The 22316-nt window shown below is 40.4% G+C and overlaps 1 protein-coding gene and 1 long non-coding RNA gene across 15 annotated transcripts in view; one reads left to right on the forward strand and one right to left on the reverse strand.

The window, feature by feature from the left end:
* Positions 1 to 22316, forward strand: part of si:ch211-272n13.3 (ankyrin repeat domain-containing protein 26) — a 27722-nt gene continuing 5406 nt past the window's right edge. For 2 of the 14 annotated variants that reach the window (XR_004657574.1, XM_034878740.1), the window contains exons 1-42: positions 2 to 181; positions 1309 to 1597; positions 2017 to 2131; positions 2266 to 2439; positions 2749 to 2855; positions 2963 to 3100; positions 3313 to 3473; positions 3603 to 3629; positions 3884 to 3920; positions 4010 to 4079; positions 4158 to 4209; positions 4303 to 4499; positions 6983 to 7160; positions 7965 to 8026; positions 8111 to 8210; positions 8473 to 8577; positions 9024 to 9094; positions 9169 to 9238; positions 9348 to 9392; positions 9656 to 9667; positions 9898 to 10164; positions 10276 to 10377; positions 10458 to 10528; positions 11168 to 12055; positions 13270 to 13424; positions 13658 to 13873; positions 14479 to 14509; positions 14611 to 14749; positions 15199 to 15412; positions 15528 to 15711; positions 16017 to 16163; positions 16738 to 17200; positions 17538 to 18043; positions 18183 to 18335; positions 18572 to 18747; positions 19059 to 19152; positions 19350 to 19391; positions 19825 to 19902; positions 20516 to 20650; positions 20780 to 20892; positions 21584 to 21731; positions 21887 to 22177. Coding sequence is in view for 13 of the 14 variants with exons in the window: in XM_034878740.1 (XP_034734631.1) it covers positions 1398 to 1597; positions 2017 to 2131; positions 2266 to 2439; positions 2749 to 2855; positions 2963 to 3100; positions 3313 to 3473; positions 3603 to 3629; positions 3884 to 3920; positions 4010 to 4079; positions 4158 to 4209; positions 4303 to 4499; positions 6983 to 7160; positions 7965 to 8026; positions 8111 to 8210; positions 8473 to 8577; positions 9024 to 9094; positions 9169 to 9238; positions 9348 to 9392; positions 9656 to 9667; positions 9898 to 10164; positions 10276 to 10377; positions 10458 to 10528; positions 11168 to 12055; positions 13270 to 13424; positions 13658 to 13873; positions 14479 to 14509; positions 14611 to 14749; positions 15199 to 15412; positions 15528 to 15711; positions 16017 to 16163; positions 16738 to 17200; positions 17538 to 18043; positions 18183 to 18335; positions 18572 to 18747; positions 19059 to 19152; positions 19350 to 19391; positions 19825 to 19902; positions 20516 to 20650; positions 20780 to 20892; positions 21584 to 21731; positions 21887 to 22177 (6534 nt within the window). In the remaining variant the exon portion in view is untranslated. Of the gene's footprint in view, positions 182 to 768; positions 976 to 1308; positions 1598 to 2016; positions 2132 to 2265; positions 2440 to 2748; positions 2856 to 2962; positions 3101 to 3312; positions 3474 to 3602; positions 3630 to 3883; positions 3921 to 4009; positions 4080 to 4157; positions 4210 to 4302; positions 4500 to 6982; positions 7161 to 7964; positions 8027 to 8110; positions 8211 to 8472; positions 8578 to 9023; positions 9095 to 9168; positions 9239 to 9347; positions 9393 to 9655; positions 9668 to 9897; positions 10165 to 10275; positions 10378 to 10457; positions 10529 to 11167; positions 12056 to 13269; positions 13425 to 13657; positions 13874 to 14478; positions 14510 to 14610; positions 14750 to 15198; positions 15413 to 15527; positions 15712 to 16016; positions 16164 to 16737; positions 17201 to 17537; positions 18044 to 18182; positions 18336 to 18571; positions 18748 to 19058; positions 19153 to 19349; positions 19392 to 19824; positions 19903 to 20515; positions 20651 to 20779; positions 20893 to 21583; positions 21745 to 21886; positions 22178 to 22316 lie in introns of those variants that run through there. The other 12 variants (XM_034878751.1, XM_034878743.1, XM_034878741.1 and 9 more) reach the window with 12 other exon arrangements.
* Positions 9069 to 22316, reverse strand: part of LOC117948848 — a 19248-nt gene continuing 6000 nt past the window's right edge. The window contains exons 2-3 of the long non-coding RNA XR_004657575.1: positions 14021 to 14027; positions 9069 to 9080 (exon numbers count right to left, since the gene is read on the reverse strand). This is a non-coding gene — a long non-coding RNA (uncharacterized LOC117948848). The remainder of the gene's footprint in view (positions 9081 to 14020; positions 14028 to 22316) is intronic.

Here is a 22316-nt window from a genome sequence, read left to right on the forward strand (position 1 = left end):
TCTTTGCCTCCATGGCTTGTAAACCAACCTTGTAGCGTTCCATATACCGAAGCCGCCTATTGGTCAGTAAAACTAAAAAACTAATTTCGGATTGGTTCGTTGAGAACCCAACAGCCAGCATTTTTTTCATGCTAGATAGCTGTAGCTAAGCCCTCTGTGGTCTGACTCTGACAATCAACAGGTTAGTGTTTGAGTTAATGTACTGCAAGTTGGTAAGCATTAATTACACAAATACGTGCGTGAAATAGCCGTGAACACAGCTCACACAGCTTCTTTGTATTTGTCTTTAAGTTATTGTCCCAACTGTCTGCTAGCTACCCATCTGGGCTTTGATTTTAGCGTTTGCTAATTAGCATTGAGTTAGCAGGGTTAAGTATGTTTCACCTAGGTTAGCAGTAGCTAACAACTCCACGCGTGTTGGAAACACAGCACAAGTGTCCTTGAACCAAACCGAGTCTTGCAAATTGAGTTAAGTTAGTTGTAGCAACAATCCCCGCCGTGCTCGTCTCTGCTAGAAATCCAGTTTAAATGTGGCGGTTTGCATTTATGAAGTCACGACGTTGGAGGCGCAGCACTGAGCCAACTGAGGCTAGGTTGCTAGGCAACAAATCTAGAAAATAAGTATAACATTGTATACACTAAAATCAATCTTAACTCAATTTAAGTATATGCAGCGGTGTGTATTACACTATAGCACTAAATCAGTGAGGTTACAGAATTCTTAATATAAGCAAATGGGTTATCATCTGGTAGCTACCTTAACGTTACGTTAGCATAACATTACCATGTACAGTCAGTTACCATAGTAACAATCCACAAGATATAGCTAATGCTAGCGAAATCTAAATAGCTAGCTAGCGTTAAACAACACGGATAACGTACGGGCATGTTCGGTTCAGTGCATTGTCAAAATCTTACTAATGAAACGCTAACACGCTTTGGTGCTAAATAACTTAGAGGACGTCCTGCTTTAAGGTATGGCCAAGAAAATGAGGTCAACGTTACAAGTATCTTTTGCTTATCTTTTGCGTTTACAATTGCTGCCGTAATAGCATGACATCCATGTTTTACCGTCAACTAACGCTTCATTGAAGTAATTCGATACTTTGCTAACGTTATGCGAAGTCTCCCTAAGCTCCCCATACTGTATGCAGATGATTGCAATGCCTTATGCGCTTAAGATAGGCTACCTTGCTTTATAAAATTGCGAGTAACATAATATGCGGTACAGCATTTATGAAGTAATCACGCTGTGTTGTCACCGCGGTTTTATAGGCTTCTAATCCGCTTGGTATGTCTTATTTTTAGAAATGGGAGAGCCGCCTGTGGTTATCCTCCAGCACCTGGTGAGTGGCAGGTAGTGACGGTGCAAAAGCAATGTTGTGCTCTCCTGTACAATGAAGAAGATATTCAGCTTTACTAAGAAAAAGAAACACCCATCTGGTACTCCTGACAATGGGAGTGTGCTTTCTGTTGGCTATGAACTGAAAGAAAAGGACCTCGGGAAGGTTCACAAGGCTGCCTCAGTGGGAGATTTGGCAAAGCTGAAACAGCTTGCTAAAAAGAATGATATCAATCAACTTGACAAGGAGAACAGGTAAGTAGAATAACAGCATTTGTTGTCATGTCCTTCCAATCCTTCTAAACAGCAAAATGTCAGCTGTTTTAAGCACTAAGTAAAAATGTAGATGACACCGCAATTGTTTCTTTTCTACTAATGTTTCAAGCTAAAATCTAGTTACCATTCACAAGTAGTGTCCCAGAATCAACTGAGTGATGTAATATAGTACAATTTACAGAATAGCTTCATAATAAATTCTTATCATAAAGTATGTCAGGCTCTTCAACTAAGTAATGAAACATTTATAACATAAGTTGCTTAGCTGGAAGAACTAGCAAAGAAAGGCCAAGCTAGATTTAAATGGCTGTACACATCCTTGTAAAGTTCAGTGGAAGTTTTTTTTAGTAATAACAAGAATGCTTGCCTATGAGAATCTATCTCCTTTCATATTACAGAACAGCACTTCATATTGCCTGTGCCAGTGGACATGTTGAGGTGGTGCAATTCCTTGTTGAGAGCAAAGCCAAGCTTAACCTATGTGACAATCAAAATAGATCTGCCTTAATGAAGGTAATCCTGGAAGAATGATTCTTCTTTATTTAATTTTAAACATATTGTGATAATCATAGTTGCCTACTTCCCTAATATGTTATTTTAAGCCATGTCCAGGCCTTTGCATTCATGTGAATTCTCCACTCTATCAGGCAGTGCAATGCCAGCATGAGCACTGTGTGAGCATACTGGTGGAGAATCATGCCGACCCTAACCTGGTGGATATCAATGGCAATACAGCCCTACATTTAGCAGCAAATATCCCTTCCATTTCCACTACTGTCCTGTTGCTGGAGCATGGGGCTGACATCAATGCTCAAAATAAGGTGATTTTGTCTTTTTTTCTACCCCAGTACAAACATCAAGGCAATCTTTCGTTAATACTGACCTAGTGTCATGATGTTACCAGACATATTTAAACTGAGTAGATCCAGTAAAGACGCTAGGGTTTGGACAATATTTGGCTTTACCCTGTTTATCATAAGATAATGTATTGCAATAAATAAATATACTCAAATAAAATATCAAAATGTTTTGTAATCTTTAATATTTGAGATTTGGCGTACAATGAGAAACTGCTTTTCTGATGACACCTGTCCAATGAATGAGATTGCTGACTCTTATCAAATTTTTAGGAGGGATTCACACCCCTGACTGTGTCAGTCCGTGAGGACCATATTGACATGGCTGAATTTCTCCTAAAGGAGGGTGCTAGTGTGAATTTTATGGACCAAGGCCAAAGGTCAGTGCTAAACAATCACACATTTGTAATACATGTCCAATAATCTGAATGTTGCTGAATTTATTGTTTACAGTTGGTCATGTTGCTATCATTGATTTTACTTACAGGTCCCCGTTAATGATAGCTGCTGGAAACGGACAAATCAGTATGTTGCGGCTGCTCTTGCGGTTTGACGCGGATATCACACTAAAGGATACCAAAGGATGGTCAGCTGATGACTACGCAGTGATGAATGGGCATCATCCGTAAGCTGTGCTTTTCTTTCTTTGCACATATGTTCCTACAATGGCATCTTCTGCAATCTATGCATTTGTGTCTTGTGAGTGGAAGACAGAACTGAAACAAACAACCAAAGCCCACAAATGGTTCATTTTATGGTTCAAATTTTAAAATGTTCCCTTTGCAGGGTTTAGGCTTACTGCATTATGACACTTTCATTGTCTTGACTCTCTTGTAGTTGTTCTCTCCTGATAATTGAGCACAGTACCCAGAGGAAAGATGGCTCCCCCCTATCACATCAAGGTCAGAGGAAAAAGAAGACAAAACAGCTGTTGGGCAGTCCTTTCCAAGATGTTGAAGCTGGCTTCTCTTTGGGAGGACCAGCCACTGACAAAGATGGTAAGGAGAACATTTCTCACAAAGTAGTGAGAACGAATTAAAGTGGTGTGAGGATATTGTTGTGTCTGTTGATTATTGACTTTGATTATTTGATTCATTCCTCATGCATTACCTCTTGACTGGATCTAGAGCATGGAGCAAATGAAGCAGGGGGAGGTATTGCTTTGCTCAGATTAGCTTCCTTAGCAAAATCAGTCAAAAGCTGTCAGTTTTGTTTAAAGATCACTAACAGTTACTTAGGATGGATACTTAACCTGTGTTGTGCTTTGTACACCATACGCTTTCTGCTTTTTAAGATTTAGGTCCTCTCAATATGCTGCTGTTTGACAGTTTTGATTAAAATAGAACATGTACCTTTCTAAAAATTAATTAAATTCAAAATGAAAATAAGCAATACTGCTTTGTTGCAGATTTTGAAGACAATTCTCAGTCGGAGTCACTAAGTCGGTAAGCACAATTTTCTTCTTGTGATCTGTAGCTTACAATAACAGTTGATTTTGCGGCTCAGTCTCAAAGCATTCTTTTTCCCTCCTTAGGGTTTCAAAAAGTGCTGCAGATGAATGGGCTTCATCAGAAGATGAAAATGAATCAGTTTTAATTGAAAAGGTTGGTGCTGTATTTCTTCTTGTATGGTTTGTTTTTCCCAAATTTGTTCTAGCCTTGATTTGATATGCTGTCTTTCAGAAACCACCGAAGGTAAACCTACGGAAAATGATTGCATCTAAAATGAGAGAAGGTACTGAGAATCTTTTAGCCTTATTCACTTGTCAGTGTCCCTTCATAGTTTGTAGTTTTTAGAAGTAATCTTTTATCCCTGCCTGCCGTGTAGCTTCTGCACTGTCTGACAGATCCTTGAGTGGTACAGAATCTGAGCCAGAGAGTGAGAATAGAGTCCAGACAATTGCATCCCTCCCAAAGGCTTCACCATCCAGCAAAGTTCCACAGCGCCCAGTAGATCCCTCTCCCACTTCCTTCCTTCCTAAAGCACCCCAGATGACTTCTAGCCCTCTTCCAAGCTCCGGAAAGGTAAAATATTTGTGTTGAAGCTTTCCCACTTGCATTTCAATGACATCTTTCTCTCCTTCTATTTTCCCCCCCCAAACACTTAACAAGCAGATGAGCAGGAGAAAATCCAACAATCAAAGCAGCCTTCAAGTAGTAAAGCAAGATCAGACTCTCAAGAGGGAAGCCCAGAAGCTGAGGACTCTGAGGAGGAAGCTGGAGAGGAAGAAGAAGAAGAGGAGGAAGAAGAGGAGGAAGAAGAAGAAGATGATGATGAAGAAGAAGAAGAAGAAGAAGAGGAGGAGGAGGAGGACGACGATGACGATGATGATGAGCAAAGTGAAGAGGAGGATGGGGAAGAGGATGAAAGTGAAGCAGAGGATGGGGAAGAAGAGGAAAATGAAGAGGAGGACGATGACAAATGTCTGGCTCCTGTCAAGGCCAACCCTACTGAATTTGAAGATGTACAAAAACCCTCTGTTACTGGTGCCCTTAAGATTATTGACCGTGCCGATGCTCAAAACACACCTGGTACTGACATCTCTTACAACAATGAAACTAGTCCTGGAATTGTTCCTGAGAATGCAGGTGCCTCAGAGGAAGATGCCAATACTGAGACGAAAAAAGATGAGACCATTTGCCCAGCTGGAACAGCAAGTTATGCAATTCCAGCAACATTAGATGTAGAGGATGATTGTGTTGTGTCAGCCATTAGAGTAGAATCAAAGTTTTCTGATGAAGATGACAGCCTTGGGAAGGAATGCATACTGTCATTAGACCTGGGTTCAACAGGAGTTCCCCCACCATCCAGACATCACACAGAAACTTGTTCACCTACTGCAGTTAAGGAGGAAGAGTTTGAAAGAGAGATTGAAAAGGATGACGATGACTCCTGGATTAATAAACAAAACTGCGGTGTTGCAGTGAGTGATGGCAGTGGTGATGATAAAGAGAATAATAGAACCAGAGGATTTGGTTGTAACACCGTACTGGCTAATCAAAGTAATGTGGTGCCTGAGGATGGATTGGAAAATACAGACCGTTCTTCTAATGCTGAAGATTATGCTGGGTTAAACAAAGATGCTTTCAAACGCAGATCCTCATGGGGCTCTTCATTAGAGGACAGTGACACTGACCTACCCAGAGAATATGGGGTAAACAAGGAGACGCTTGATCTGAAAAGTAACGTTCAAGCATCCGAGTTACAACCAGAAGCAGCAACACCGCATTCAAAATGCTCATTACCTCATCCAAATGAAGACCACCTGGATACCTCATGGGATTCGTCATCACCAGCAGTACCATCTCCAAAATGTGTCTCCCCTCAGCCAGTGATAAATGCGTCTACATCCTTATTTGGATTATGTTCAACAGGCACCCCTGAGTCCAAAAACAGAACATCAAAAGCAACAGTAGATGAATCAGAGTGGGATTCTTCCTCTGTAAATAATGACCATAATGATAATGGCTCCTTCGCTAAAGGTGATTTGCAGTCACCAATTTCTAAAACAGATATTGTAACAGCAAACCAGACTGGAGAGCAGCAGTTTTCTGATGGCTGGGAAGACGAAGATAAAGAAAATATTGAAAAAGAATCAAATGCCCCCTCCCCTGCAGCAGTGTCACCGGTACCCGGTCTTTCTACCCCAACCAAGTCGAGGCCCACAAGTGCAATAGACAAGAAGTTGAAGGGCAATGAAGACAACGAGAAGGCCCCCCAATCTATCATTGATGGAAAGGATGAGTTTTCAGAGGATAACAGACTGGAGGAGGAAACGTTGGTGGGGGAGAAAGACAATCACAGCAAAGACGATGAGACTAGTGAGGGGGAGAAAGACAATCCCAGCAAAGACGATGAGACTAGTGAGGGGGAGAAAGACGATCCCAGCAAAGACGATGAGACTAGTGAGGGGGAGAAAGACGATCCCAGCAAAGACGATGAGACTAGTGAGGACTCCGACAGCCAGGACCAAAAGCTGCAGTATGATGTTGCCAGTGCCACAGTCAAAGTGTCTGACGGCGACCATGAACACATGGCTCAATTAACTGCCTATGTTCCAGTGGAAAATAGTGGAAAAAGTGGCATTGTTCCACAGACCAGAATGTCATCAGATGACCCCAATGAAGAAGTTTTTTCAAGCCCTCCCACTGCTGGTCAGCATCATGATTCGGACAGGAACACAATGTCTGATGAAGCGTTACCTCAGACTGACATTGACGATGTAGATCTAGACTCCCCTGATGAGGCAGAGAGCATAGGCATGAGAAGTCAAGAGTTCAGAAACATTGAAGAGCCTGTTGTTAAGGTAAAACAGAAATATTACAGGTAGTTTTTAGTTGTAGTGTAGCTGAGATGTGGTGTGGCCTCTTCAAGCACTCTGCCAATACTTTCATTACACTTGTTTTTTATTCCCAGTTACCTTCTTCTTTCGTCAGAGATACCGCTTGTAGACACATGCAATAGTAGATGTAGGTTTTGAAGTAAAAAACAGTTTTTGTTTCCACAGAAAGAAGATTCCACTCAGGATGAGGATGATGATAATGACCAAGAGGAGGAGAGGGATGAGGAGACAAAAGAAGAAGACAGCGTCTCGGATGAAAATGATCAACCTGAAGATAGTGGAGAGTCCCTAGACGCCACCTTACCTGTTCCTGAGACAGATGTCTCTAAAGATAAGAAAAGAGGTAAGAAGCTCGTAATTTATAATAGATGTTCTGAACATGCTATGAACAACTGCATTAACAATGCTACAAGCTCAACGTGTAGCGTCCATAGGGAGTCTGTTCTTTAGTTTACAACACGATCACCCGTTCACCCCCTTAGTTACCGTGGCTACCTTGAACAACTTCCTGACAACAACAGATGGCAAGCCACTTTACTCCTTTATGTTGTTTGATTCAAATCATTACTATCCAAAACGTTTGCAATTGTTTCCTCTGTATGAAAACAATCTCACCAAATGTGGAAATTATATTATCATTAATATTTATCAGTAATTTTAATTTAATGAACTTTAGTAACTATGTTTTTATAAACGGGGTCAGTGTCAATCAATCAATCAACAAACATTTATTTATATAGCACTTTACAACAACCAACAGGTATCCAAAGTGCTTCACATCTGAAACTTAGAATAATACAACATATACAATAAAAAGAATGAAACGTAGGAAACAGTAAAATCAGAAAAGTTTTGGTTTAGCATTGCCACGCACGACGCAGCAGGCCCAGGTTCAACGCCGACCCTTTGCTGCATGTTATTGCCCATCTCTCTCCGACATTTCATATGTTCAGTTGTCCTGTCAACTAGAAACCTAGAAAATGACCCCAAAAAAGAATGTTTTGCACCATGAAATTAAATCCAATAGTGGGAGAACCAAATAGTTTACAGTATCTCCTGCACCTATCCAAGACATCCTGTATTGATCTGCAACTACCATTGCTTTTTCTGTCATATCATTGTAATGAATCGACATCCATTGAAATAGATTTCCTGTCTGAGCTGGGTCTTGAGAAGGGAGAGGAGGAGCAGGATTCTTGGGACTCTGAGGTACAGTAAAGACGCATTTTGAAATATGATGGAGGATCAGATGTTTGTCACACATATTCTCAAAGACTGATTTTTCTCTTTCAGTCCCACTCTGAAAACCTCAATATGACACATAAAGAGAAACAAAGCTTGCACACTCAGGATCAAGAAGAGATGGCCACTGTTGAAGAAGAGATTAAAGAAAGTAAGTCTGTTTTATTTATTCATTTTCTTTTTTCCCCCCCAAAGCAATCAAATCATTCCAGGCACCATTTCATGCTGCAGAAACAGCGTGACTCTATTTAATTATAGAAAACTGTGCTTTAATGCTTGCATTATATTATATTAAATACGTTTGTAAGTAATGCCTCCTGTTTTCATTCTAAATATAGTGTAAAATTTGCAATGCAGTATAATTTCCATCAATCCAAAATCCTTTCCAACAATATGTTACATTTCTTTTGTAGACTTGTTTTATATTCCCTCTTTTTTAAGAGGGGATGGAGGCAATAGGATGGCAGTCCTAGAGCCTTGGACAAGTGTAGGCAGGCCAAGAGGCAACCAGGGAGAGGGTATGAATGTCTTGACTCATAGGTCTGAAGAACAGCATGTTAACACCACCAGAGGCCTGACCGTCACCTCATGATCACCATAAGAGAATGCATGTAGCATACTGTCCTTCACCCTGCCTGTTACCCATGAATCCCGTTTTCCCACATCTGGGGCCACAGGTTCTTTTGAGCTTGCTTGGTTTCTTGTTTTGGCTCAAATGATATTAATACGTGATTGCAGCACTCATCAGCATTCTTGGCTCACACTGAACTTGTGTCCCAATAAACCAGAAAAGGAGTGTAAATGCCTAACCATGTATCTTCATTCTAAGTAACCATGAGCTCATTTGCACGGGAATGCTTTTTACATTGTTCTGGCAAACTCATCCAGCTTCATCAGAACTTTGTTGGGCACATTAGTAAGAAATTCATTGTGTCTCATACATGACATGACATGTCTCATGCAGTTGAAAACGACGACAATGGTGATGATAAAGGAGGCGAACATGCTGATGAAGATGATACTATACAGAAAAAGGTAGGTACAGCAACTAAATGCCAAAGAAGGTTTAAGACATTGGGATCTGTAGCAATGTTTTTCATTTCTTCCAGACTGAGAAGGCAAAATGGAAACCACTTCGTGTTTTGAGCAAACTTGAAGGAGATAACGAACAAAAGACCGGTAGGTAGAACAACGTGGAGCATCGTGGATCCTGTTGGTTTGAAATTTTAAGAATTTATTTAAAGATAACTTTTTGTATTTAACATGGTGCTTTGTTTCTCTTTCACAGACTTAATGGAAGAGCTGGGTCTGGGTGATGTTGATGATCTTGAAGGTAAGATAAAACAATGAATTATTCAATTTGTTGATTATCTAATAACTCCATCTGCTCCTATACATAATTTACATGCATCATTTACATGGTCACTGGTGATATCTACAGAGTAGCACCCAATATCCATGTTATGAAAGGTTGGCATTCAAATATTAAGAGACTGCTACTGTCTTTTTTCAACCTTTTTGTTTATAATGGTATATCTGCATGCAACACTTGCTTTACTACCCTTTTGTATTTTTCTGTCATCACACTTTTTGAAGCCCAAAAAGCAGGTCAGTAAACATAAATAAGCTGATTAGACAGGATAAACAGTATACACTGGTAGCTGTAGTTTTCTTTTTCTCAGTTTGATGGAGTGCAATAGCATTACAGCCCATCCACCTAATCTTTTCCATTGACTGGTGTTGTCAGGTGTTGTGGTTATCCCAATGTAAACTGACCTCCTACCCTCAGCAGCATCAATGTCATACTTGGTTCATTTACCTACAACATACTGACACAGATGCATCAGACTGGGACTCAGCCAGCACTACCAGTAAGAGAACCTTGCCCAGCCGCAGAATGCCCTCCCCTGGAATTGAGGAGTTCCCAGAATGCTCCTCTCCATCTGTCAAAGAGCAGGATGAAGTCATTGCTCCAGCAGCCCCCCTGACACCTCAGAGGAGCATTAACTCCAACAAGACATTGCCCAGCACACCCCATCAACCTGCGCCGCAACCACAGCCTCGAGCAAGGAAGATGGTGCTTCAGAAATCAGAGAGTGAAGAAGGTAAGGCACATTGAGCCATTTTGCAATTTTGCAAACACACACATTATATAATATACAAAGGATACGATTGCAGAATTTTTCTCTTTCTTTCTATAACTTTCTCTGATTCAGAATCAGATTGGGAACCAGACAATGTGGCGTCCACTTGCAACACAGCCAAGATTGACAATCAGCTGCAAAACATAGCTGAGCTTCAGGCAGTGGTTACACCAGGCAAGGCTCACTGGTCTTTGTACCTATAGATGTCTGAACATTTGCCCTGACCTCTGTATTAAGACTCTCTGTTTCCTTAGGTTCCCCTGAGCTCTCACCAATGGCAAGAGACAGTAAAAGTAATCTAGAGCCTGTAAAGCAGCAACAAAAGGTGAGAAATTACCCAGACTATACCATCTTTACCACAATCCTTTGTTTGTTTTTTTGTTCTTGGCGTTTTCGTCCAAGTCACAACGTCACCATTCATGCTTTCCCAGTCACAGGGAAATTAAAATACATTGTCATACCTATTCGTATATATAGTATACGGTATTTACATATTTCAAAGTGGAGTTATATTAAAACGTGGGTCAAGTGAAACAAATGTGAAAATGCAGTATTTCAGTACCTCTAGGCAAGATCTAAGACTCCCCAATTTGGTTAGTTGTAAGTAACGCGGGTGATCCATCTGTCATCCCAAACATTAGGGGAAAAAATGGGTCTAACATTTAAATGGGCATTTGCCAATTTCTGTTAGCATGACAGCCACATCTGTTGTTCTGGCCTTTGGCAACTTGTTTAGACCAAATCTTTACTGTGCCAGAAATCAAAGGTTCTGTTTCAAGGTGTTACAAATATATGCTAACCTATCCAAAATAACATTATTTGAATAATTTCTTAACATTATAAAAATGCACTGTTGAAATGCCTTCATATTTAATTCAATATTGTCTTTTTCATTTAATGTCCAAACTTGGTTTTTGTATTTTTGTCTATTCTGTGTTTTTCTTTTCCACCCATGCCATCAAAGGAGATAGATGAGGCAGTAGATACATGCCAGTTAGATCTGAACCCATGTCCATCTGACCATGTGGACTCTGACGGTGGAGAAAAGGATAATGACTTTGTATATGAGCGCAGTCCTGCAGAAAGAAGTAAAGGGGGTTATGTACCGTGGGAGAATCGCTACGAGAAGCTCTGGGTTGAGGTGGAGAAAAGGGAGGTCAAATCCACTTTCAAGAATGTTGCTGGTGAATTAAAAGAGAAGTTTGGAGAACTGCTCAAATCAAGACATTCTACAGAAGAAGAACAGGCCACGGCTGACTTTACTGCTACAGAAGAAGAGTCAAGTGATGAAGATGAAGAAGGGGAAGTCATTGTGCGCCCCATGGCCAGAGCGAGGAATACCGTCCTTCTCACTATACCTGAGCAGAGGGAGTCTGGACTAGAAGACTCTGTGACGGAGTCAACTGACAACTCCTTATGCGAGAACTTGATACAGGTCTGTGAGCCCCTGGCTAGTGAGAGCATCATGTGTCCAGAGCCATATCTACTACCTGATGATATTTTGGAGGAGTCTCTTTCACCTCAACTCGCCACAGCACAAAAAGACAGCAGCTTATCACCTGTTACCACAACATTTACTGATAATCACACCGTACCCACGTTGGATGGAGACCTGAGCACATTCTTAAAAGATGTGGCCAAACTAGGGCCATTCCACAAACCACATCTGGACCCCATCTGGAAGGACAACAATGCTAATGGTGATGAAGCTGAGAAAAACAACAGGAGCTCAGAAGAGGATCCTGAAGAACTTATCACGTCTCATCCCCCCTCACTAAGCAGACGTTCAGCATCTATCCAAGGTGTTTCTGATGAGGAGCTGGAAGAAGACATGGAAAGATTTAAACTTGAGGTAGGGATGCTGAAGGTTGTCTTCCTGGATTTGGAGAAAGAAAAGACCCAACTCCAGAAAGAGGTAGAGGATGGCCTCAAATCCTTTTAGTTCGTTCTTGATCGCCTCTCTTTCTCTTTGTTTAATCCATGTACTGTGCTTAATTTTATTTCTTTTAATTAGCTGTTTTTAAGGGCCCACACTAGCCATACATCATTACCTCATCTTAATTCCTTCTATTATATGTTTATTTTCAATGTCTTGATATTTATATTCTTTAGGTTTGGTTTTAAGTAGAATAGTACATCTTGCATGTTTCTCCTTACATTTATAGTTTTTTGTGTTCACATGTAGAATTGAACTACCTTTTGTTGAAGGCCATTTGCACTTGCATTCAAATAACATTTGGTACTGTCTTGCAGTTACAAAAAATGTTTGTCATTCTTAATTGTACTCGAAAACCAAACAAAGTTCAGTCTTATGTGTTCTTTAGCAATGACTTGTCCTTCATCATGCATGGTCCCTGCATGTATCTTTATGTTGAATAGGTTCTGTTGTATGAACTCTCTTTCTAGGTGATGTGGTGTGAAGATTGTACATATAATCTCCTTCTTTGCCCTAAAAAGTGCTGTTGTGGTGAATTGGCAATTGATAGATTTGTTTTTCCTTTTTTCAATGCATGCTGTGTTTAAAAGTCTAAGAAGACTGATCTCCAGGGGATGAATATGAATATTTTTGGCCAGCCTTTTGTTGAGTGTTTTGATATCTGTGGAAAGAAAGCATAGAAGAAAGTGTACAGTGTTATGCTACATTGTTTGGTGTTTGAATTCACAGAAAGGAAATCAAATAATATCTGTGATAGTCAGTGGGATGGCAATGTAAATAACAAAATAAATGGCTAGAGATAATTCTCAGAGTAATACTGGAGTGTTGAGCGTATTTGGAATAAGTCAAGAACCTTTTGAATTCGATGAGACTGCAAAAAAACGATTTATCTCCATTCAGATATGCCACAGCAAGCAATGTAATATATGGAATTGTGATTCCTTGAACATACCATGTCAAATAGAGTAACCACACTAAGGTGTTAAGTCTCCGAAGGGAGGGGTGACACTAAATTATGAATGACAAAGTGTACAAGTCCCTGCTCCAAAACACATCTTGAAAGGCTGGCCCCAACTTGTTTCAGTTTAGAATATTCTCTAGCTATCAAATATTTACCCTTCTCTTTTCAGGTTGGCAGGGAGACAACAAGGACTGCTATGCGAGTGCACAAATTAAGTACTTCCTGGGATACTGGTGGAACACCATTGGAAGAAGTGAGTCCTGGGAAACCTGAGACCAGAGCAAGAGCAATTTACCAGGAACAGCAACCTGTGGCCACCAAGAGGTATGCATTATTTTGCACATTTGGACGTGTTTAGGTCCTGACAGTTATCACTAGCAGATGCAAACTGTTGCTCCACAATTTAGAAGTCATGTATTATGAACAAGTATTACCAGCCAATTCTAAACTTTATTTTATTGATTCCATACAATGAGGTTTTCTTGAGTTATACCTCCAAGGGCCCACAAGTATAGATGTCACAACTTATTGACTATCAGGTTTATTGCTCTCCATAGCACCAACGGGGCACCAGTGCAATTGCATCTCCCACTCCAGCAGAGCTGCAATAGCAACAGACAGGAGGGCCAAGCTGTAGAGGAGACCTTACAGCTGGAGCTGGTCAGAGGGGCCCGGCGCAGCGGAGCCCCTCAGACCAACACTCATGTCAATGGAGATCCTCTCTCTGTGTTTGATGATAGCACTTTAAGTGAAGTGTCGGACGATGAAGGAAGGTATAAATGCAGTATGCCACTCTTCTGTATAAATTTCGATAACTCGTAAGGTGTGTTCAGACTGAATGGAAAGTGAATTATACAGGCAGGGAGACTGAGTACAGTCAGTGAGTTAATGGAAAGTAGTTAGTAGATGTGAACAGTCACATATTTGCTTAAGGGAGATCAAATTAATGTCTCTGTAAAATAAAAAATGGATCAAATCAAAGACAAAAAATCATGTTTTTCCAAAACCTGTAGTACTTCACTTGATGAACATACGAAGGTAAAAAAAAACAGGAGAAATATATTGGAATTGTCTGTAAGTTTAGATCATGTTTGTGCATTAGTAAATAAACCAAGATAGAAATAGACTTTGCATTCAGTCTGATCAAACCTTTACGATATTGGGGGTGGGTGTAAGATGCAATTCCTCTTGATTTTAATTATTTTCCTCCCTACATAGTTGCATGACTAACCACTGATTTTTCAAACTTTGAATAGTATACTGCATTATACCATTACACTTCCAACAACTATTCAATGTAGCTCTCCTATCTTGAGAACAAACACATCAGTTTTCCAAATAACCCCTGTTCTTCTTCCCTGCACTTGTTGGGGCTTAGGTTTCCAACCAGTGGGAAACAGAAAACTGAGGTAAAACACAAATTATGTTAGTAGCTGGATGGAAGTTTAAGTAGATGATAAACAATCAGTAACTGAATAATATTAACACCCCAGTTTGTTACCATATTCAGAACACTGAAGTTGAGATGGCAGAAGACTTTGATGAACTCACTCAGTCATCCGACACAGCCACAGATGACATTGACTCTCCCACTTCAGGCTATCGTCACGCATCCCTCCTCATTCAGAAGCTGGACTCAGCCACTTTGGGTATGGATTTATGAATTTTTGTAATCATTATTTCAGATTTGTAGGACTTTGCAACTTAATCAGTTTTTTTCATCTAATTTTCAAAATAACATGAACATAATCCACCTTTTAAAGCAAGATCTGGTATATGCATTTTAAATGCTTGTACAACACTCCACTCTGCTGTCTTTGGACAATAAGTCACCCCATCAGATCGAAAATGTTGTCAAGACACTTTTAAGAACAATCTGAGCCTGTCAGTAGCACAAAACAAATCACTGTTTGTGGGCGAAAATCGGATGTGCCAATTTCCCCATCAGTTCGATTTGTGCCAGTCCATCAATGCAATCTTGCCCAATACTGGACCAATTTCAAAGATTTTTGACAGATAACAATGCATGTGGAAATAAGGTTGAAAAAACCTGAAATTACCCTTTAAGGGGTGACAGCTGCTATGTTATATCTCACAGACTCGAGAAGCATGGTGAAACTGCAGAACATTTTCCATGAATATGAGCGCTCCATCCAAAAGGCAAGGAGTCGCCATGGGTACCTGGCAGACAAGGTGAGCCATTTGGAGATGGAGAGGGCGGAGTTGAAGACTTCTTTGGAGGAAGTTAAAGATGTTAAATCTGCCTTGGAGCGCAACCAGCTGGAACTGCAGACTGAAGTCACAAACCTCAAGTGAGACCTACTTCTCTTATTTTTGTGCCTCACATCAGATTTTTATGTAGTTTTATTTATTTATTTATTTATTTTGATTCAACAACTTGAAATGTCTGTCTGAAACTATGTATAGATTTCAGCTGAAACAAGAGCAGGAAAATAGCCGCAATGCCACCATGATGTACAACACAACCCGAGATAAGCTCAGGAGGATGGAGGAGCAGCATCAGCTGGAGGTTCAGGAGAGACAAAAGGTGGAGCTCACCCTCAGGAATCTGGAGCTGGAGATGAGAACACTGGTCAGCAACGTTAAACAGGTACACCCTTTGAAACTTTTTTTTTTTTTTTTAAGCGTGCAGGGATTTTGTTATGCTGATTTCATTGTGTTTATGTTGGCTAATGTTTTATACATAATGTAATATGACTGTTTTGATATTAACTTTGCTTTAATGTTTAGATCATTTTTGCATACAGCGCATATTTTTTACGATAGGTTAATATGGCATTTATTTGGAATCTATGGTGAGGATTGGCTTTTGAGTATTTGATCAGTGTCTGGCTTGTCCAGTTGTTGTTTGGTGTATATATGATTGTAACAGTGGGTTATATGTGAACAACTCAGCTTGAAGAGGACCACAGTGAAAGCCAGAGACTGCTGGCCCAGGAGCGCAGTGCTCGGACGCTGCAGGAGAATCTGCTCAACAGCCATCTCCGTAAACAGCAAGAGATAGAGGACGAGAACAAAAGAAACATGAGCAAAAGCAATGAGGTAATTCTCACAATGTGGTATTCACCATTTTAGAACACATCAGTTTGCATTATGGTTTAGATGTTGTTCTTACAGTTTGCACCCATTGATGTTGGTGTTGCTAACAGAAGGTTACTATTTTGGGTATGAATATTCCATTTTGAATCAAATCTGTAACGAAAACTCGCTGATTCAAGGCAATCTTAACTTAACATTAGCCGGGCGATAAGGAGAAAATCAAATATCACGATATCTTGGACCAAACACCTTGATATCGATAGTGTAGGGTTGACTTTTGGTGCTTTCACAAAATATTTACAGAATGAGATTTTTGACAAATGATCATCCGTAATTTGGATGTAATGACTAAGTGGGTAAAGGCAAATAATAAAACAGCTAGAACAGTCTGGTAAATTCAGAAAATTTCATCAATTTACTCTAATGCAGCCTATAAAAACAGGAAAAGAAAACAGTAATGCCATATTACGATATGATATCCAAAATCTATGACAATATCTAATGTTTTATCACGATATTGATATAATATTGATATATTTTCCAGCCCTACTTTACATGTTTTTTTTCCTGATTATAGGCTTTGTCCCAGCTCACTGAAGCCAGTGACAGGGAGAGGGAGTTGCTCCAGCAGACTGCTACCTTGCAGGAGCAACTGACCAGCCTGAGAACAGACCTTGAACATTTGCAGGCCAACAGCAGTCTTAAAGAGAGCCATCTTTTGGAAGAGAACGAGGCCCTCAAGGAACAGCTAGAAGACGCTCGTCGAGATCTCAAACTCAACAGTGAAGCCCTGACCCAAACTGTCTTCAACTGCAATAACCAGGTGACCACCCTGAAGTCTGAGTTAGCTATGACAACAACCCGGTTGGAAAATGAGCGGCAGACTCGCGAAGCACTGGATGCAGAGGTGGAGTCCACTCGTACCCGCCTGGCTGGAGCCATTAAGGAAGCCGAGCTTTGCCGGGCAGCTAACACAGACACAGAGAGAACTCTGCTCCGGGAGAAAGATGAACACCAGCGTCTTAAAGACAGATTCACAGGTTAGTGGTGGTAGTGATGGATGGATAAGCTCACCCATGCCCAACCAGGTTTTTTTTTGTTTTGTGCTGAGTTTCAGACACATTTCATGTATAGAGACATGAAAGTAAGTTATCTAAAAATCAATTAAATAACACTATTTGGATTCTAGCTACACAGAACCAGTATCAATGTTTACCGTTATACTGTGGGGCTGTTTGACTGGTTGCTTTGTCTGGGCCAGAAATGCTCTGGTCTGTGCTGGCTTATATTTAATTGTATAACCAGTCTTTTCTTATGTGCAACTTCATGCCCTGCAATCGTTTTTTTGCTTCTAACTCTAATGTTTTTTTTCTGCAGGTGAAGCAGCCAGTCAACGCGAGCAAGTCAGCAGCCTGTCACAGAAGCTTGCCAAGGCAGAGACTCGTGCAAACAGCATGGAAAATGAAGTTTATAGGGCGACACTTCAGTTGACGGAGAAGGGCCTGCTGCTGGAGGTCCTGCAGAGAGAGAAGGACCAGGCAGCTTTACGCGTCAAAGAGTTAGAAGCGGCTCTGCAGGCCGAGAGAGAGCTGGTCAGCCGTGCCGGAGCACGCCAAGAGGCCGTGCAGGAGCGACTTGCCCAAACCCAGAGTGAGTGCATGCTACTGCGGCAACAGCTAGAGGAGGCCCAAAACAAAGGTGTTGCAAAGGATCATGCTGTTACAGATGCCCAAGAGCGCTTCAGTGACATTCTGTCCAAGCTGCACTCTGACAGCGAAGAGAGAGTACATCTAGTGGAGGAGAGAAATAAAGAGCTTGCCAGTAAGGCTGCTGATCTTCGAGATCAGATCTACAAGTTAGAGGAAGAGAAGAGCGAAAGAGAGGTGAGATTGGGACTCTGCAAGATAAGAGGATTGCCTAACCTCTCCAGACCCACTTTTAGCCTTTCTTCCACATGTCCGTTAAGTATCTCTTTTTGTATAAAATCAAACCTTGCTTTCTTTGCATTTTGTCTGAGTACAGACAAGTGTAAGGCAGCTGCAGCAGGAGCTAGCCGACTCACTCAAGAAGCTGTCAATGAGTGAAGCTTCTCTGGAGGTCAACACACGCTATCGCAATGACCTGGAAGAGGAGAAGGCTCGGCTCTTTAAAGACTTGGACAGGCTCAAAGGAAAGGTAACATCATAGAACAGTGCCACCTTATGGCAGCATAATTGAACCACATTTTTGATTCTAGCTGTGTTAACAAATAATTATGGCACAAACACTTTAAGCCGCACTAAAATTAGATTGCTCATTATCACAATTCTTATAGAGCAGCAAAAACTGTTCCCTCTGCATGTGCACTGTACTGACAGTTTACTTCACTGTTGCATTGCTGATGAGATGGATGCTTGTACTCTGTCTCCTAGCTGGAGGAAAGCGAAGACCAGTATATGCAAGCTGAGAGACGTATTAACAGTCTAAAGAGCTGTCTGGAGGAAAGGGAGAAGCAACTCACCACTGCTGCTCAGAAACAGCAGGAGGTGCTGTCCGCCTCAGCAGCTGCTGACACCACCATCAAACAGCTGGAGGAAGCTATGCAAAGGTATGTACAAACACATGCTGTCCACTCACACACTTGGGACTGAAAGCTTGATGATTTTATTTTATTACAGTAGATTATACATATACCAAAAAATTGTGTGAAATGAATCATGTAAAATAAAAATAGAAATATAAGCTAACTCCAAAACACAGAAATAATTATTCATATTGTTTACAGTTATTAATTATATACACTAACGTGTTAAACATTTTGTCAGCCTTGAGTCTAGATCTAGTGTCTAGTGTTTTTTTGTGTGCAGTATATGAGTATATAAATATTTATGATGTAGTGTCAATGTAATGTCACATTAGGCTCGAGATAGAGAACGCCCGGCTAGAAGCTGCTGCAAAGCAACAATCCAACAAAATTGATGCACTTCAGAAAGGGGCTCAGGAATCTGCCATGGTGAGTGCTGCAAACTTATCCAATTACCCACACACACACACCGTGTACACTGGATCTTGGGGGCACCATATTATTTTTCTGTGACTCAAAAGGCAAAATACAATATGTCTGTATTGTGATAGTTGGATAACTCTCTTGTGACATCAAATGGCCGGCTTTACATTATGAAGTCATTAAGCTATCCAATCTTTTTCCAGCTATCTGATCGCTCGCCTGGAGGAGGGGTTGGTATTGTGGATGTAGGCTTAGTTTCTCTGTGTGGGATTACTAGTATCTGTTTTTTTATGTTTTTATAAATAGACAGAAACCCTTATATTGTATTGCTACAAAATGAAATGCATTTGGCCTTTGTAGCCTTTTTGCACAAGCTGCTAGAGCAGAAATCCAAACCTACATAGAAATTAAGAGCTTTGTGTCGGTTTGGGTTTTTCTTGGTGATGTCAACGTGTGTTTTCTCCTTGTTGCCAGCGCTCGGTATGTGGGTTCTTTCTCTCCTCTTTGTCTCAATCTGCATGACACACATTACTTTCTTTAATCTAAAGTGTCCTCTCAACTTTCTGAAATAATAAACAAATACTCTCTTTAATTTAATGTAAAATATATATATATATATATATATATATATATATATATATATATACATACATATAATATTTTTTCTTATTTCTGTAGGTCAGAGGTCATCTGGAGGACTTGGTCACAAACCTCCAAAGCAGTAAGATGACTTTGGAAGACCAACTCAGTCGAGAGGTTAGGAGATATTTTGTTTTGTACCTGAGAAAACTTTCCGCTTAGATTTCTAATTCCTTACTGGAATCATCATTTCTACCTTTCACCTAAGCCCAGTCTGAGTGGGGAGTTCCTACATTTTTGAGCAGCCAGCCAAATGAGGAAAGTAGCCATCTGCTAAAGAAAGAATAAGACCTTTTTAAAGCATGTTTTTTAGGAAAACAAGGCAATTAGAAAACCAAACAATTTTGAATTCACACATTTAACAGAGAAGTAGCCCTATTTGAAAAAGGGAAACATTGAACAAACTATTTTAATTTTGAATGGTTTTTGAAGCAGTGCACTGTACAATAATAATAATAATAATAATAATTAGTTGACCAAAACTAAACTATTAAAGCGAATAGTTTCTTTTTCTGAAAAAGAAGAACTGAGTGCACGTGTTAGTCTTTTCAGACATTCTCCTACCTATAAATTCTAAAGAAAAAAATGTATCAGGTTGAGAAACGAGAAGTAGGCCATATTTGTACAAAATCTTACAGGTGAGATGAACAGTTGACTGTTTAGTCAACTGTCTGAAATTTGATTTTTGTAACAAGCTTACAGAAACCTTTCCTTATTGTATAATTCTTAGGTCCAGAAGCAAAGCATGCTGTCTCACACAGCCCAGGACTCGCAGGCCTTGTGGGAGGAGGAACTGAAGAGCCGCTCTAAGTTAGGATTGCGCCTGGCAGAGCTTGAAAAGGAAAAAGGAGACCTGAGCACCCAGGTCATGATTGTGATGCGTTGCTATGTAGAATAATGTTGTATATGATGAATTTAGTATCCATCCATACAAACAATATACTATGGTTTGTGTCTCAAGAGTTATCGGCCTGTTGCGTTGCCTGTGTTCCAGATGGAAATAGAAAAGAAGAAAGCCAAGAAAATAGCAGAGCAGAAAAAGGCTGTGGACACCCGGCTGGATCAAGAGATGAAGAGAAACACAGAGCTCCAAAAAGAAATGTACAGGTGACTCCTAGCCTCCTCCTCTTCGTGCCCTCCTCACCCGCAGTACTTCTTCCTTCCATTTAGACACAACTAAGATCCAGTAGAGCCCCTTTTCCTGACTTAAGTGGCTGTGGTGCACCAATGTGTAAGGGTTTCAGTTTTTTATAACTCCACTTCTGTGTGTTTATTTAATGCTTTTGTTTTTTGTGTGCTCAGTTAATTGTGACAGGTTATGTGTTTCTTACTCTTTTCAAACCTTATACTGTTCCGGATTTTTGTGTTTGCCTTTAGTAAGAGGTTGTTTGTGTGTTGTTTTGAATCTTTCAAAGAGTCAAAACAGGTTGTAACTTTGGGTAGTATATGAACATTAAAACTTTTTGGAATAGGAAAAGCAAATAACTTTGCATATGATCATTCAAACTGATACAATGGTGCGCATAAGTTTATGAACCCTAAATAAAGTTGAATAAAAAGAGAAAAAAAAAAAAAAATCAATTCAATTTGTAGGGAAGGGACAATATGCTTTTGTCCCAATTAAATTCTTTCACTATAAATGGTGCCAATTTGATTTGTTTTGAGTTTTTAATTTATTGCAACTCTAGAACTATTGCAATGTTCTAGATTTTTTTTTCAAGACAATTTTTTTCACCCATATCAATATGTATGGTTTATTCATATGTTTACTTTTAATATTTGTGCATATTTGTTTAAGGTTGCGTACTGTATTGAAGACTGCAAAGAAGAAATTGCGGGATCAGGACACTGGTGCAGCAGAATTCGGCTTTCCCATGAACAGTCTACGGGAGGACACAGGCAGACACAGCCAAGCAGAGGGTGCCCTTGCACGATTGAAAGAAAAGGTTTGTCTGTCTGGTAGAGTATGATTTCAGTATACACCCCCATATAATAAACTAATAACAGTTATTACAGTTTAAAATTTGGTCTTTAGCAACTTGAGTGTCCTAAATGCAGGGTTATACTTCAAATATTTCCTCTGTCTTTCTTACATTAACAGGTCGATGATCTACAGATGCAACTGGAGAAGGAAGGGTCCCGTCGCAGCCAGCTAGAGAAGGTGAACGGAGACCTTAAGGATCAGCTGTCTTCCCTAAAGAGCTTGAGCCGCAGTAACGAGCACCTGGAGAGGGGAAAGAGGCAGCTTGAGGAGGAAGTGCTGGACCTGAGACGCCGAATGGAGGCTGTTCAGATGGAGCAGAGCCAGGTGGAACAGTACCGCCATGATGCAGAGGAGCGGGCCCGTCAGGAGATTCAACAGAAACTGGAGCAGGTCAACATCTTCCTGCAGGTAAAGGATCTGTATTGATTAATAATTAACAAAGTTGCCTTATCCCACATCACTGAGCAAAACTTTGATTACACAGCAGTCTATTAGACAACTGATTGCATAATGGAAAGTTAAAGAAATAATAAGCTGGACGGTGTGG

The sequence above is a fragment of the Etheostoma cragini genome, chromosome 8 (genome assembly GCF_013103735.1).
Source record: "Etheostoma cragini isolate CJK2018 chromosome 8, CSU_Ecrag_1.0, whole genome shotgun sequence".
Taxonomy (NCBI): Eukaryota; Metazoa; Chordata; class Actinopteri; order Perciformes; family Percidae; genus Etheostoma; species Etheostoma cragini.